Here is a 15,956-nt window from a genome sequence, read left to right as displayed (position 1 = left end):
TGAATATAAATAAATAGCCTACTTACATGACACATATCGAAACAAAGTTATTTGAGAGGAACCTCTTTGAGATTTTTAAGAAAAATCCTAAAAAGTATTAATTTTTTGAACACATTTCATCAAACGTTTTGTTTTGTATAGGTAGCTGTTTCTGATCACCTATGTACCTACCATAATCATCTGCATGAAAAAATGCTAAACAAAATGATCTATTTGGTGTCTCAAAGAGCAATTTTTACTCATTGTAAAAGGTTGTTACTTATAGTTCCTAAATAACCCAAAATTTCAATTACTGAATAATATTAAAAGAAATTTTTTCCAGCATAATTGAGCCTCTTCCAAGTAAAATTTGGGCAAAAGCACCTACTTGGGCACACCATGAGTTGCCTACTTATCAGTTGGAAGGGGGTCAGTCACATTATAACCACCCTGTGTGTGCAACACAAAAGGAAATTTGAATCATGGAAATGTAAACAAGGCCTTCTGTAGGTGTGTACAAACATGCTTCAGATTTGAGTTTACACTAAAATTTCTGCGGAATTAAAAGTAATGTTGCTTACTTACTTATGCTGTTTCCATAAAAAAAGAAAGCATATTAATTTTATGAAAATCACGAAACCCCGTAACATGGTAGACGTTTTTGGCCATTCTAGACAGCCACATTCATAATTTTTTTTAGTTCATAACTATTTTAATTTTTTATATTAAAAAACAATATCGAAATTGCAAAATTCGGCTCAAAATAAAAAAAAAACAATTTGTTTTCCGACTTGGAACGTTCGAAGTGAAGATTGTAATTTGTAACTTTCAAGGTAGTTGAGCAACAGCTATACAACTTTTGTTATTTTTGTCTTTGTACTCAACATGAACAGTAGGTACGGATAAACAATAGTTCAATTCAGACAAAAATTGCCTAGTCCATAAAACTTCTATAAGTAACTATGTACTTCAGAACGAGCTATTAATTCTGCGTTCATAGTACTAAGTGCCATATCCTTTTGTTCTTTAGATGACCACATTACAGTATTATTGAATAATTTAAGAAGACAACCACTCGTTGATCATGCATCTAAAGAATTGGTTGCATAGCTGGCATCAGCATTTATGCTAAAATAGCCGAATTTAACATGCTTTGTTCCCTATCATTAAACGTTTTAAATTCTAACTTGTAATCAAGAGTAGATGTTGTTCATTAGCCATGATACACAAAATCCAATAAAACACTGGTCAAGTTTTTAAAATACACTTATTCGCAATTTTAAAACAATTACAAGCTCGCTGGGCCCATAACCTATATAGAATTATGAGCATATTTTATAATCAAACAATGAAAATTAAATAAAAATCAACTTACAACTATAATAAAAAGGACGCAACAGTTTTTTAATGGAACGGTAAAACAGTATGGCGAGGGGTAGAAAAAACTTGAAAGGTGAGCACATACCCACATTTGCGTAATTTTATCACATTTTACTCGAACAGGAATGGGCACTGTGCTTTTGTTATTAGCATTTGATGTCTCAATGTTGACGTGTTTCATCAGCTACCTATTGAAAGACTTCCAGCTTCCACAAACGACACCCCCCCCCTGTGAAAAAACAACCTAAATCAAAATCTATACGCAATTGCAAACCCATCGGAGGACATTTTAGATCCAAAATCCGAATACACAAAATTAGAGAACATTTCCAATAAAGAAATACCTTGATTTATGCTGGATTCTTAAATTTTATTTCATCGCCACAAATATTGTAGGTACATATTGCTTCGATTCTGTTTTCAATGTAGTGTCTTCGATGTATGTACATATTTTTTTTTTTTTTTTTTTGTTAAATCATGGCTGAAAAAGTTTGCTTACTTTATTTTCATTTTGCTTACTTTATTTTCATGTTTAAACTGGGCAATGTTTGAACTCAATGTCCAAGTGAATCGGATATGTGTTTGCCTTGAAAATCAAGTTCTATCGCGGATTCGTCTATATACTTAGGTACCTAAGTAGAAATGTTCAATGATACGCTGTTTCCAGGCTTCACTTTTCGTCTTTGGCAATTGACGAAGCTTGAAAAAAAAAGTCAAAGTAGTACATACTCGTATATTTGGACATTTGGAAAAAAAGAGTGCCTATAAATGGTCTAATTTATTAGGTACATACATAACATAAGTATATTTAAATAAACAGTTTACTTATCAATAATGGCATCATTTATAGCCACACTGCCACACTTGCACTGAAATAAAAAATCACTCCTATCAGCTGTTTCTTCATATTGAGAATTTTGAAGTACTGAAATGTGTTTCAACTTGATCGTTACAAAAGGACTATATGTTTCGTTTAAATCGAAGAGTCCGCATTGTTGGCTCAAAACTGATTCCATCGTTTGTTTACATTAAAAAAAAACTAATTTCTTATTTTTTACAGCATTATTTGAACAATAAACTAGACAAATCGATCTACAAACCGATCTTCCTCAATTTCTCATGCGGTACAACTGGTAATGTGATCCAACGTTGCATTAACCATCATCTCGACAAGAGGAAAAAAGGTAAACCAATCATGAGAGTGACTCGAATGAGGAATTCATCTCAAGATTTTCGTCTACTGATACCGAGTGCAGTAAATTCCTTTTCTTCGGGTGTGTGTCGTATAAATCATCGTTCAACATCAACTTACAAAAAAGTCGTAGCAGTATGCCGCTACATGAAACATTGAAAATTGTATGGTGACATGATAAGTGTTTTTAACATGTATTTACAGCTTGTTCGCTGCAATGCTGTCTTCCTCTTTGTGTTTTTCTTCACAAGACGTAACGTGTTCTTTTGGCATGTTCGTGGGAAAACTGCCCAAGAGGATTCGTCCCTCCGCGCAAAAATTTTCCACCTTATATTGGGTGGGGATGACCTAGGAATCTGAAATTTGGATATGTTGTTCACAATGGCGATACTCACCAATGGTTATGAATTTGGACCATTTTCATTGATTTGAGGCCAAATTATGCTTCTCCAAAAAAATGACCTTTCTGTAATTTTCAACTTTGACCCTCCAAACTGCAGGGGTCAATTCTAGCTCCCAAGAGAACCTCACTCCCCAAGTTTGACTTTATTTGATCAATTAGAACAGGCTCCAGGTCATAAAACGTAAAAATCACCATTGTGCTGAAACTTATAAATCAAAAACTGCTGGCCGGCCTATCGCAAATAGTCCATTTTTTACAAAAATTTGGCTAAAAAATATTCTTGTAAATTGATCAAAATAAAATCGTTTCAAATTGAGTGAAAAAAATAAATACTTACATATAATAATGACAACATCCAAAGTGCAGCTGGTATCAATAGACAGTAGACACCATTTCATCTGATGGAGCTAATTGGGTATTCTGATCCTTTAGGAGTTTATGGACCTCCTTTGGGAATGCGTTACGTTCTCTTCATCGACGACGTGAATACCTCAACTCGAAATAAATACGGAGTATTTTCATCCATTGAATTACTACGCCATTGCATAGAATATAATCAATGGTATAATACAGAAACAGCAACTCCGGTTCAATTAGTCGATTTACAAGTATGAGACATCGATTTGCATTTTTTTTTCTTTTTCTAAAGTGAACATTTTTGCTCGGTGCTTTTGCCCAGCTTAGTTAAACGATAGACATTTTTACTTTGCAGTTGATTTGTTCATTTACTACGAAACATGATGTGGATAGTTATCCATCGTATGCCAGATTCTGTCGTCATTTTAATTTCATTTCGAATGATTTATTCGACGATGAAACATTGAAGTCTATTTTTAGTAAAATAATGCTGTGGCATTTGGATACGAGGTAACTAAATGCGATAGATACTTATATTATACCTAGTTATTTATGGTGATTTTAAATAGGTACCAACTTACTCAAGTGTACAGAATTTACTAGGTAGTGAATTGTATAAGTGCTATCTTTCACATTAGAATGGTATTTTTTTACAGAGGATTCAGCAAAGAATTTGATCCATGCATTGATCAAATTGTCGATGCGACTTTAGCCATTCATCGTCTAGTTCAGAATAATCTGTTGCCTTTGCCTGATAAATCTCACTATATATTTAATTTGAGGGACTTCTCCAGAATTGTTCAAGTAATCTGATTTGATTTTTTCAGTCGCACGTAGCTTTAAGTTATAATCTTTGTATGGGTTACACGTATTATTCGTAGAATCGCTATCTTCTGTATAACTGCTTACCTTAGTTATTTGCTTGATCCGGGCTATTATCAGGAATTTCCAGAGTTCTTTTTTTGCAAATGTATTGTGGTTCATCGGCAATTTTTCAAAAGAACCATTAAAATTAATCAGCTAGGTGATAATTTGGCTTTAAAGATATATTACATAAATAATTTACTACATACTTACATCGGTGTTGAAAATTCCCCCATAAGTACTCCGTACGACCACACGTCAGATTCCAAAGTGAACATTTGACTTATTAATATTTTAGTACGTAAACCTAGAGCATTTGCCCTATATAAATATTATAAACGCTAATTTAGGATAAGGGACACATTTTGCATAATAACAATCAAGTCAAAAGTGACTGTTTTACAATACTTTTTATTTCCTAAACAAATTAATACTTATTTTATAATGTTTTCCATAATTTAACCAATTGGTCGGATCCTTGTGTTCAACGAATTAGTCTCATTCGAGATGAAGAGGTGCGATTTTTGAGTTTTTTGAAATACCTTTCATCGTATGAGAAGTGCATACTTACTTGAGCCATGCAAATTCTTGATTTTGAAAATTTTGCATCATTAACAGTTTTTTTTAACTGGTTAAAAAGTAGGTTTTGTGTAATTTGCATTCAAATGCGTATCTAATTAACGAGAGCATTCACTTGCCGTTCTAGGAAAAGGGCTAGAGTAAGGGCTAGGCCATTTCTGAATCATCGTTGTGAATTTTTTCAAATTTGAGAAAAAAATATTGCTAAATTTAATTCAAAATGTGAAAAGTTATGGGTTTGCTTACATTGTCTTTTATTAATTCTTTTATAATTTTTAACATTCAACATTTATTTTTCATCAATTTTCAGTGATTTTCTGACCAATTTTTATCAGCTATGTCGCTCATTTTGTTGGTAATTTTTTTTCATCAGGAAGTTTAGCAACATTTACAAATACCTACATCAACTTTTTGTGATTTTTTTCATCAACTTTTAACAATTTTTTGTGTTTTTCACCAAATTTTGCTGCTGTTTTTAACAATTTTTCCATCAAATGTTTTTACAATTTTATTTGCTATTAGTGTTTTTTTTTTCATCAATCGTTATAGCGATGTTTTTATTTTTCGTCTGGGTGCTGTATTTAATAATGTTTTCTTCTATTTGTTGTGATTTTTGTCCGGGTTTGAACGCTTTTATCATAAGCTTTTTAAGATTTTTCTGCAATTTCTTGATCAGTTGGTTTTTTCACCAATTATTTTTAGCGACTGTTTCATCAATCTTGTAGTGTCTCTTTACCATTAAAAGAAATTTGGAAAAATTTAGTGATGTTTTCATCAATTGCTTGTAGGGTATTTTATATTTTTATCAGTTTTTTGTTGGTGGGAAGGGGAGGTGAGCAAGAGGAATCAACAATTCTTGATTTGATTTTTTTTCAGAAATTTTTTAGTGATTAGTGATATTTTTATCGATTTATTTTTTTTTTTAGTGATTTTCGCCAATTGTTTTGCAATTTTTTCCTCGCCAATTTCAAGTGATGTTTTCATCGATTTTTAATTAAATTTTTATCAATTTTCAATGATTTGTTCAATAATTCTGAACGAGTTTTCTTAAATTTTGTGGTGCTTTTTTATCAATTTTTAGTGACGTTTTTTCAATTTTAACGACTTTTTAAGGTGCTGAAGACTATAATTTTTTTGTCAATTTTTAAATATTTTTACTCGTGGATTTTTTTGTAGTTATTCGTCAATTTTTTAGTATTTTCCCATCAATTTACGATGGTATTTTCATCAATTTTTAGTATTTTAATTAATTTTTTTTGGAGGGAAAATAGGATGTATCACTATTTCTTGGTGATTTATTTTCAATAACTTTTACTAATTTTTCGCCAATTTTCTTGTTTTTTAAAATTTTTTTAAAAATTGATTTTTAGTAATTTTTCTTAATAATTTTTGTGATTATAGCATCAATGTTGTAGCGATGTTTTTTTCTTAAATCAATTTTTAGCGATGTTTTCATTTCATCCGTTTTTAATGAAGTTTTCACCTACCTATATTTTCAGAGATTTTTCGTTAATTTTTTTTACAAATTTTTTAGTAATGTTTTCATTAATTTTAGCGATGTTCTTACTTATCAATGTTTACTCAATGTTTTTTGGACAATTTCTGAGTATTTTATTCATAAATTTTTGACGTTATTCGCCAATGTTTTACTGGTTTTCCCAATAATTTTTGTGATGTTGGCACCAACTTGTAGCAAGTTTTCATTTATTTTCAGCGATTTTTCGTCAACTTTTTCATCAATTTTTAAGCAGATTTTTAACGGTGCTTTCATCAATGCTTATAGTGAATAAAGATGTTTCGACAATTTCTGAGTAGGCATTTTTTCTCTCCAATTTTCAGTAATTTTGATTACTTACTTTGCAATTTTTTGTCAATCTTTTGTTATCATCAGGGAAGGCATTCGTTTTAGTATAGTGTTGGCACCAACTTGTGGCAATGCTTTCATCAACTTTTAGTGATTTAGATATCTCTAATTTTTAATTAATTTCTTCATCAGATTTTTGTGTAATGTTTTCATCAGTTTTTAGTAATATTTCCTTAATACATACCTACTTATTTTAATAAATGTTTTTCATCAATTTTTAGTGATTTTCCGCCAAAATCAAATTTAGGTGATTTTCAGAAATTTTTAGTGATTTTTCGAGAAACCGATTGGCCTCCCAATACGGCTGCTGCGAGCTTTCGAGTTCAGCAGATGCAAATTGTAGATGAGTAGAATAAATTTGCACCTTAGGTTCTGTAGTTGAATAGTAGATTCATCCATCATGGAATTTACCTCTCATTTTATCGGTCATGTTCTTTCATCTAGGGAGTCGTGTTATCCGTTCCGGAAGCTATAGAAGATCTATCAGCCATGAAAAGACTCTGGGTACACGAGGTGATGCGAATCTATCACGATAAAGTAGTCGACTTACGAGATTCAAATTGGTTCATGAGTAATTTGAAATCAGTCATCGATGAACAATTAAAAGAAAACATGAACGATTTACTCAGTCATCTGTTACAAGAAGACGAATCCGAAGTATGGTTTAATTTATAGTTAAGACTCGTAAATTTGTGTTTTTTTGCCTCATACGTACGAAAAGTAAGATCTAATTGGGATCGCCTCATTCAGGTGAACCAACTAGTGCTGAGGAGATTGATATTTTGCGACTTTATCAACCCCAAAGCTGACGTTAGGAATTACGCCGAAGTCCAAGATATGGAAGGGTTGCAATCTATCGTCGAGGGGTATCTGGTCGAGCATAACAATGTGAATAAAAAACCGATGAATTTGATTCTGTTTCCGTACGCTATCGAGCATATTTCCAGAATATGTCGTATATTGAAGCAGCCTCAAGGGCATGCTTTATTACTGGGTAATTGTGGACTAGGCAAGCAGTCTTTGGCTAGGTTGGCTATTCATATGTGCGAATATGAGTTTTTTGAGGTTGGTATTTTGGCTGATTTACCTATTGTTTTGTTAGTGATGTTTTTGAAATATTTTGATTGAGGAGGTTTCAGGTTGAACTTACATCTCGTTATAACGAACTGGATTGGCGTAAAGATATGAAGAGTTTGCTCTGTAGTGTTTATACCGATCAGCATTCTGCTTTTTTACTCAATAATATTCAAGTACGCCTTAATTTGATGCTAGATCTTGGTTCTAAAAGTCGTTCGTATATGTTTAGTTTTACATATGTGAACTTCTGTATGTGAAGATGATGCCAGAGTCGATGCTGGAAGATGTCAATAACCTGCTTCAAACAGGCGAAATACCTGAAATATTCACAGCAGAAGATATGAAAGAAATTTACGAGAAAATGGAGATCATCGATAATCAACGAGATAAATCTTTACAAGTAGAAACCGCAAAAGTCGTTTTTTCTCCCTAATACTTCGATTCCAATGATCTAAACTTACTCGTATTTCGAATTCCCTTCCAAATAGACCGATGGCAGCCACGAAGCTCTTTATAATCTATTCCATCAAAGAGTTCGTAAACAAATCCACATAGTGTTGGTTTTCAACGCATCCATTTACGAGCTGCGAAAATACATCCATCAATTCCCCTCATTCAACAACTGTTGCACTATTGACTGGTTCCAGGTATGGATATTTCTTTGGCTGATGTGCCCTGCCCCTTTTACCGCAATACCGTAGGAAATATTGAATTTCATGGGTTTTCTAGCCTTGGCCTGAAAGCGCGTTGAAAATCGTATCGCAGAAATTACTCAGCGACGTGAAACTAGACACGACGGATTTCAAAACGATTACGAATTTGTGTGAAAAGTTGCACAATGATGCGAAACACGTGGCTCAAGAAGCCGATGATCGACTGAATATCAAATTGTATTTTACTCAGAAATCGTACATCAAACTTGTGTCTACGTTTAAGCATTTAGTGACGACGAAACAAATGTAAGTACTGGGTTATTCCCTTTTAATTGGTTATTTCTGCTCAATTGACCAGGTTATTTTTACTCGTTTGGCCATAAAAGAAAGGATGACAGATGGATGGGAGTTTACTTACTCGTATTACATATCTCTCATCGCTCTTAATTAACAGGGATCGATCGTCAATTGAATTCAGCTTTCAACTGAAAATTCTCATGTAAAAGCACGATTGTGGGGTTTTTGACACCGTCAGGTTATAAAAGAAGTTTTTAAAAACAAAAATGAAGCAAAAAATAATTTTTTTAATATATGAAGAGTGATATTCCAAAACTCGCTTTGTCCATTTTTATCAAAGTTGGGTTTTCAGTGGTAATACCTGGTAGATGAAGTATTAACTCACATTCCTACATCATCAACCTACCAAAATGAGGTGTTAAACTCACCTAAATAGCCAATTCACTAAAAATTAAAAAAAAATAATGTTCCAAAACGCGTTTTGTCCATTTTTATTGAAATTTTTTTCAGCAGTATTTAGTGGATGAAATGTATACCTACACTCCTACATCATAAATCCACCCAAATAAAGTGCTAAACTCGCCTAAAAAGCCAATTTACCCGTTTGAAGGGAAACTGTTTTTCCTCTCTCCTGAAAAGTTGTGAAAATGGACAAAGCGAGTTTTGGAATATCACTCTTCATATGTACGTACATACTACGTACCTACCAATAGTAAAACAATGAATCAAATGAACGACGCAACGCTCAAGATACGAATCAATTTACCCATCCTTAAGTTATATTATTCCATCGATTATTAAAATTGGGATGTGACAACCAAATTTTATTTACTTTAGAATCGGTAATTCAAAAAAAAATCCTTACTCGCGATTGTGGCGTTTTGACACTGTGAAGTAATTAACAGTGAACGACGTTTTGAATTATTCAATAAATAATGTTCTTTAAAATTGAAAATGAATTGAAAATGTACGATTTACATATCCCCACGTGAACGTGAACACCCATTCTAGCATCATTATCTCAGTTTTTGAGAACTGAAGGCTGGAGCCACTCGAGCTCATATCCCTCCTTCTTTACGTTCGAGTGCGAGTGCTTCGTGAGATATCGTTCTGTTGCTAATGGAAAGAAATAAAAATTGATACAAGATCGGTTGATGCTGCTCACATGTGAGAAAGGTATCTTAAACCAGGTAAAATTTCAAAGACTTGGTGAAATACTTGTATTGCTTGGTCATGTTCTAAAAATAGACGAAAAATTCGAAATTCTAAGGAATAAGGTAACGAATCAAAATTAATATGTGAGTATTAATTTCCTTAAATTTCAGCCAATTTTGTACCCATTTCGGTTTTGAATTCTTCATTTTTTTTGTGAACGTGGTTGTCCATATTTAGCTTTTTTACATCTTATACATAAATATTAGGTATTAAATTGGGATATGACAACCAAATTCACTTTTTGATCTGTAATTTGAAAAAAAAATACTTACTTACTTACTCTGTGGGAGCCCCTGTGTAATGCTAATATTAAAATTTCCTCAAATTCAATTTAATAAAATCCCCCCCCCCCCAAAAAAGTCCTGACTGGACTGCATATTTTTCGACTTTTTGAAATTTTTAATAATGGCTAAGAAATTGGCATCATTAAAATTATAACAAAATATCGGCGCAGTTCCCCTAAAATTTGGGCAAAAGCAGTCTGCAAAATTCAAACATATTCCATTACTTATTATCCATCATTTATTATGGTAAATAGGAAAACGCATTACGCAATTTCATATTTTTATTACAGATTAATTGTTCAAACGTTTTTCTTTATTCGCCTAGTGCATTGTCTTATTATTTTCGTTTCATGCAGAGTCTGGTTTCTAATATCTCTGAAAACGATCGACAGTCGGTCTTCCTGTAATTACTTTTTCTTTCTTCGTTTTTTTAGAACCAAAATAACGTAAATGTTCGGCAAAAACGAATAACGAGTTAATAGTAACGAATAACTTATTTTAGGGCTCGTAATTACAAAAAAAAAAAAAAAAAAAAACTACTTCCTACTATCGCCGAAAGTGCAGTTTGATACCCCCCAGGCTGTGTGGTATTTTGAACTTAGTTTTATTGTTTTTAACGTTAAAGTTCAGTATTGCTTATTATATATTTCTAACACTAAAAGTATGCATCTGTTTATCAGACGTAAATACATACGTAATTATCCGAAAGATACACAGGTATTAAAATCAGAAAGCTAAAAAAAAAAAAAAATGAATAATCATTTGCGAGCAGTCGATAACTCGACAGAAAAGTAAACGGAAAATTAAGATTGAGCATTTTGAATTTTTAACGACTACCTATAGTTATGATCTGGATAATCAGATTGTGAAGAAATACTACCTATTATGAACGTCTGATGTTGTAACCGTTAAAAATCAGAAATAAAATTCTTGATTTTTATCAAGTAACATTCTCGTTTTATTATTTTAATTTCAAAGATTTCGAGAATTCTTGCTGTTTAAAGCACCAATGGATTCCGTCTTTTGTGTAATAGATACACGAGCTTCGTGCGTAATATGTGAAACAATTAAACGGACAAAAAACAAAATAAAATATGAAGTAGCTATAACGATATGAATCAAGTTTTCGACAGGGATGATAACTGAAAACAATAACCATTAAAGAATAACTATCAATAATCAAGTAGGTAGATATTTTACGAAAATTTGTAACCAAGAATGATTTTTCAAATAAGTAAGAACCATAAATGATCCATAACTTGTTTCTCACTTTTCAATATAAACATTACTGAATTCACTCTGTGGACAAAAAAAACATGGATTAGAATGATATTTTTTTCGAAAAAAAGTTATACCTACTGTCATAAAAAAAACACTGAAGTGCCTTACCTGGTAGAGCTGTTCGACTGCATTCTTCGCAATAGTCCAGGAGAATTGGGGTTCTATAAGGAATTTTGAGGGAGCAAGCTGAAAATTGGTATACTGGTCCTTTTTGATGCCCTGAGTAAGGATCTGAGGTGTCCGGGTGCGTCCGGTGTGAGCTTCCCCTTTTATTGTGGATCTTAGCCCCCCAATTTCGGTTTTTGAAGATTATTTCCTCAAATATTGCCCGGAGCTTAAAAATAGTTTAGTAATAAAAGAATCTGCATGAAATTTCCTTTCAGATGATCTATCGATCATTTTCGTAACCCCAAAAGGGGGGTGGACCTACAGCTATCCGAATAACGTGTTCTCTTGAAAAATGCTATAAATGCGAAGGGAGTTGGTTTTTAAACCAATTTTTGAGTCCGATGTAAGTATGAAAACCATGTTACACCCTTTACGGTGACATTCTGAGTAACCATGACCTCCCCTCCCTCCTCTCCCCCACATTGAGGTGATGCCCATGTCGAATGCGAGTGTTAGGGAAAGGGGTTAAAGATATTGAGATTTCTATAAGCATCCATTGTAATGTGCACACATCCCTACTACATTGTACAGCGTAGTTTTCGAGCGCTTCCCCACATGTGGACCCCCTGACCCCCTCCAATTCAATTTTTACCGTTTTCACCACAAATACCATATTTTTTTGGGAATTTTTTTCTCTGCAACTTTGAACAACGAAGAATTTTTTACATAATGAACATGACAGCTACCTCTCGCCCCTAGGACTGGAGGGGAGTGAACTTTTTTGGTAGGTATACCAAAAGTATATGTGAGAATGGCATTTTCGTAATCTTGAAGGTAGTTATATGATTTTTCTCGATTCTTATGAATGAATGGAATGCAGATATTTGGCAACAGATGCAAGGAAGTTAGAAGTGAACCATTCGCGACCCCTATTGTGTGCATATCCATCCCTTACGAGCGAAAAAATTGTCTTTATTCCTTCATTTGTTTTGTTAAAGGAAAAATTTCATCTATCAAAAAACTTCTAAAAATACCATACCTCAAAGAAGAGATAGATAAATTTTATGACAGAAATGCAAAATTGGATGAAATTGTACAAGCTGGCGAAATCATCACTGTTGCATTGTATGGCGGAAAACAGAATGAAGACTTGAATGATTACAGATTCAAATGCTTTGCAAAATCCCTGAAAAAGCATGCAACTGTTTTGTCATCAATTCCTCCAACAAAAGCTGCGCTAGAACAACACAGTAAGCGTGTCTACTTTGAGGTTCAAAACGCAATAGGTAACTCTTTAGATCCGACAAAATTTGGATGGTATACTGCAGTAAATGGGAGAATGCCTATTTTGACAACCCTTCCTGCTGCACCTGACGGCATTCTCCGAAATATATTCTGTTCTTGCTTTTATAAATTTTGTCTCTGTGTATGAGCCTTTCAGCATTTGTCTCTTATTGTTATTGTGTTGTGGTTTGTGGTACTTCTCTAACTCCTCACCTCTAAAAATATGTACGTAACATAATTATGTATTTCAATTGAATTTTCAATTATCTTCACTTTTAAAAATGAAATAAAATTCAATACTGAAACAAAAATATAAAAATTAATGTTGGCTCCATATCCTACAAAAGTAGGGTAAAAAAGTAACGAAAAATATTTTTTTGGTACCACTTATTTATACCTACAAAACAAAGGGTAAAAAAGTAAAAAAAATATATACGTTTTTAGCACCATCGCCAATGTAAAAAAGTAAAAAGAAATATGAAAGTGAAAAAATAGGTTTTTGGCACCATGTATAAAAGTAAGGGTAAAAAAATACTTAAAAAATACGAAAACTGAAATAAATTGATTTTTGGTTTTTGGTTTATAGTTTTTTGGTACTTTTATTTGGTTTTTTGAGTTTTTGGTTTCAGTTTTCAGTTTTTTTTCTGCCAATTAGGTACCTAGTATTAGTATTATTAATTATTGTATTCACTTCTACTAATCAATTGATGCAGAAAAGTCAAAACATTATACATATTTTGATGATACAAATTTTAATTTTTTTATATTTGGTTTTTGGTTAGTTGGTTTTGACTTTTGATCAAATATTTTTTATTTTTGAGTTTTGCACACCGCCGACAATAAGAGACAAATGCTGAAATGCTCATACACAGAGACGAAATTTATAAAAAAAAAATAAAAACAAAAAACGTAATGTAAAACACACGACAACACATCCACACACGCACCACACTCGAAAAACTCCAAGTCCAGAAAAAAAATTCCGCTCCAACCGGCCATCTGTAACAAAACAGACGCTCGTGAATTACGCCTTTATACCTCCCTCCTTGTAACATTGGTGATTGTGAACTTGTGAAGATGTTACCCTAATCCTTAACTTGTCTGGTCAAGTTACTTGGCAATCGGTTGATGTTGATTGTCCTTGCTACAAATTAAAAAATTATTCATCAACAGTGTATTAAAAAAAAAAAAAATGCCTTACTCTGTTTGAAGGATCTTGCTCTAAAATCCGATGCTGAGAAGTATTGCTGAGTAACCTGCACGTGTTCTGAAAGTAATAAAAATGTGGTTAGTAGACGCCTAGTAGTGTGGCGTGCTAGAATTTGGGAAAAAGCAGTCTGCAGAATTCAAACATAATATTCCATTACAGTTACAAAAGCTTACGCATCATTTCTTATGGTAAAAATAGGAAAACGCATTACGCATACCTAATGCTACTCATATTTATTACAGACTGTTTTCACACGTTTTTCTTTTTTCGCCTTGCTGTAAACAGTACATTGTCTCCTTATTTTCGTTTCATGCAGAGTGTGGGTTCTAATACCTTTGAAAACGGTAGCCAGTCTTCCTACAGTTATTTTTTTCTTTCTTCGTTTTTTTGGAACCGAAATAACCTAAATGTTAGGTAAAAACGAATAATGACTTGATAAATACTTAATGAATGACTTATTTCAGAGCTCGTAATTACAAAAAAAAAAAACAAAAACAAAAAACTATTCTTACTATGTATGTACAATCTACTATATTGCCGAAAGTGCACTTCGCCTTCCATATTGTGTAATTGGTCGATTTGAGTGTTATTGTTTTTGACGTTAAAGCTCAGTAAGTAATAAGTTAAGTATTGCTTATTACATTTCTAACACTAAAAGTACCTGCCTACTTATGCATCTGTTCATCTTACGTAAATGATTATCCGAATGATGAGTACATAGTTAAGTAATAAGTACCTACCTAGTTAAAATCAAAAGGCTAAAAAAATGAATAATCATTTGTGAGCAGTCGATAATTCGACAGAAAAGTAATCGGAAAATTAGGATTGAGCATTTTGAATCTTTAACGACTAGTTATGATCTGGATAACCAGATTGTGAAGAAATACTTCAAAGTCTGATGTTGTATTCGTTAAAAATCAAAAATAAAATTCTCGATTTTTATCAAGTAGGTAACATTCTCGTTTTATTATTTTAATTTCAAAGATTTCGAGAATTCTTGCTGTTCTAAGCACCAGGCGATGATAATATTTTTTCGTGTAATGCCTTGTGAATGTTCGAAACTTAGGTACGGATTCGGTCATTTGTGTGATAGATACACAAGCTTCGTTCGTAATATTTGAAACAATTAAACGAACAAAAAACAAAATAAAAGATGATAAAACTATACCTCCTTGTAACTTTGATGATTGTGAATGGTTGTTCTTGTTGTCCTACATATGTGTAATGCTTGTAAATGGTAGATAGTTCGGACCCAAATCCTCAACTTGTCTGGTCAAGTTGACTTGGCAGTCGGTTGATGTTGATTGTCCTTGCTGCAAATTAAAACATAATTCATCAACAGTAGGGTATATTTTTTAAAAAATATGCTCTAGAGTAAACTACAAAGTCAATAAATTTGAAACATTATAGTGAACCGGTTTTTCAAAAACTGAAGAAATTCGAATTGTTAAGGTGAACAATTTTTTTTTTTGAAAAAAAGTGAGTAAATTCGAAATTCTATTCTAAGGTGTAATAAAAACTGAATAAATTCAAAAATATTGAGATGAACCTTTTTTTGAAAGAAAACAGTAAATTTGAAATATATTAAGGTGAACCAGTTTTGAAAAAATGATTAAATTCAAAAATATCGAGGTGAACCCTTTTTTTTAAAAAAAAAAAAACTAAATTTAAAATATTAAGGTGAACCAGATATTTTACGAAAATTTGTAACCAAAACTAATTTTTTCAAATAAAAATCATAAATGATCCATAACTCTTGAAAAATGTTTTTCGGATCAACCTAAAACCAATAATAATTTAATTCAATTACCTATTGGTTAATGTTTTCAATTTTTCGTCGATTTCATGTTTTTCTCCCTTCACTTTTTCACTTCGAAAATTTAAATAATTCAACTCTGATCTGAATTTCGAAATGAGTTGTATAATTTT

The 15,956-nt window shown here is 32.4% G+C and overlaps 1 protein-coding gene and 1 long non-coding RNA gene across 2 annotated transcripts; both read left to right on the top strand.

The window, feature by feature from the left end:
* The first annotated feature begins 2,846 nt into the window (after positions 1-2,846).
* Positions 2,847-4,987, top strand: LOC135834722 (dynein axonemal heavy chain 12-like). Its single transcript, XM_065348719.1, has 3 exons — positions 2,847-3,562; positions 3,667-3,821; positions 3,968-4,987. The coding sequence occupies exons 1-3, from the start codon at positions 3,356-3,358 to the stop codon at positions 4,122-4,124; spliced, it is 519 nt and encodes a 172-aa protein (XP_065204791.1). The 5' UTR covers positions 2,847-3,355; the 3' UTR covers positions 4,125-4,987.
* Positions 4,988-6,219: 1,232 nt separating this feature from the next.
* On the top strand, positions 6,220-14,578 carry LOC135834907 (uncharacterized). Its single transcript, XR_010556795.1, has 2 exons — positions 6,220-7,868; positions 7,955-14,578. It is a non-coding gene; the product is annotated as an uncharacterized LOC135834907 (long non-coding RNA).
* The last annotated feature ends 1,378 nt before the right edge of the window (positions 14,579-15,956 follow it).

The sequence above is a fragment of the Planococcus citri genome, chromosome 1, assembly GCF_950023065.1.
Source record: "Planococcus citri chromosome 1, ihPlaCitr1.1, whole genome shotgun sequence".
NCBI classification, from domain to species: Eukaryota; Metazoa; Arthropoda; class Insecta; order Hemiptera; family Pseudococcidae; genus Planococcus; species Planococcus citri.
The sequence above is the reverse complement of the archived record's forward strand: the minus strand, read 5'-3'. Positions and strand labels throughout refer to the sequence as shown.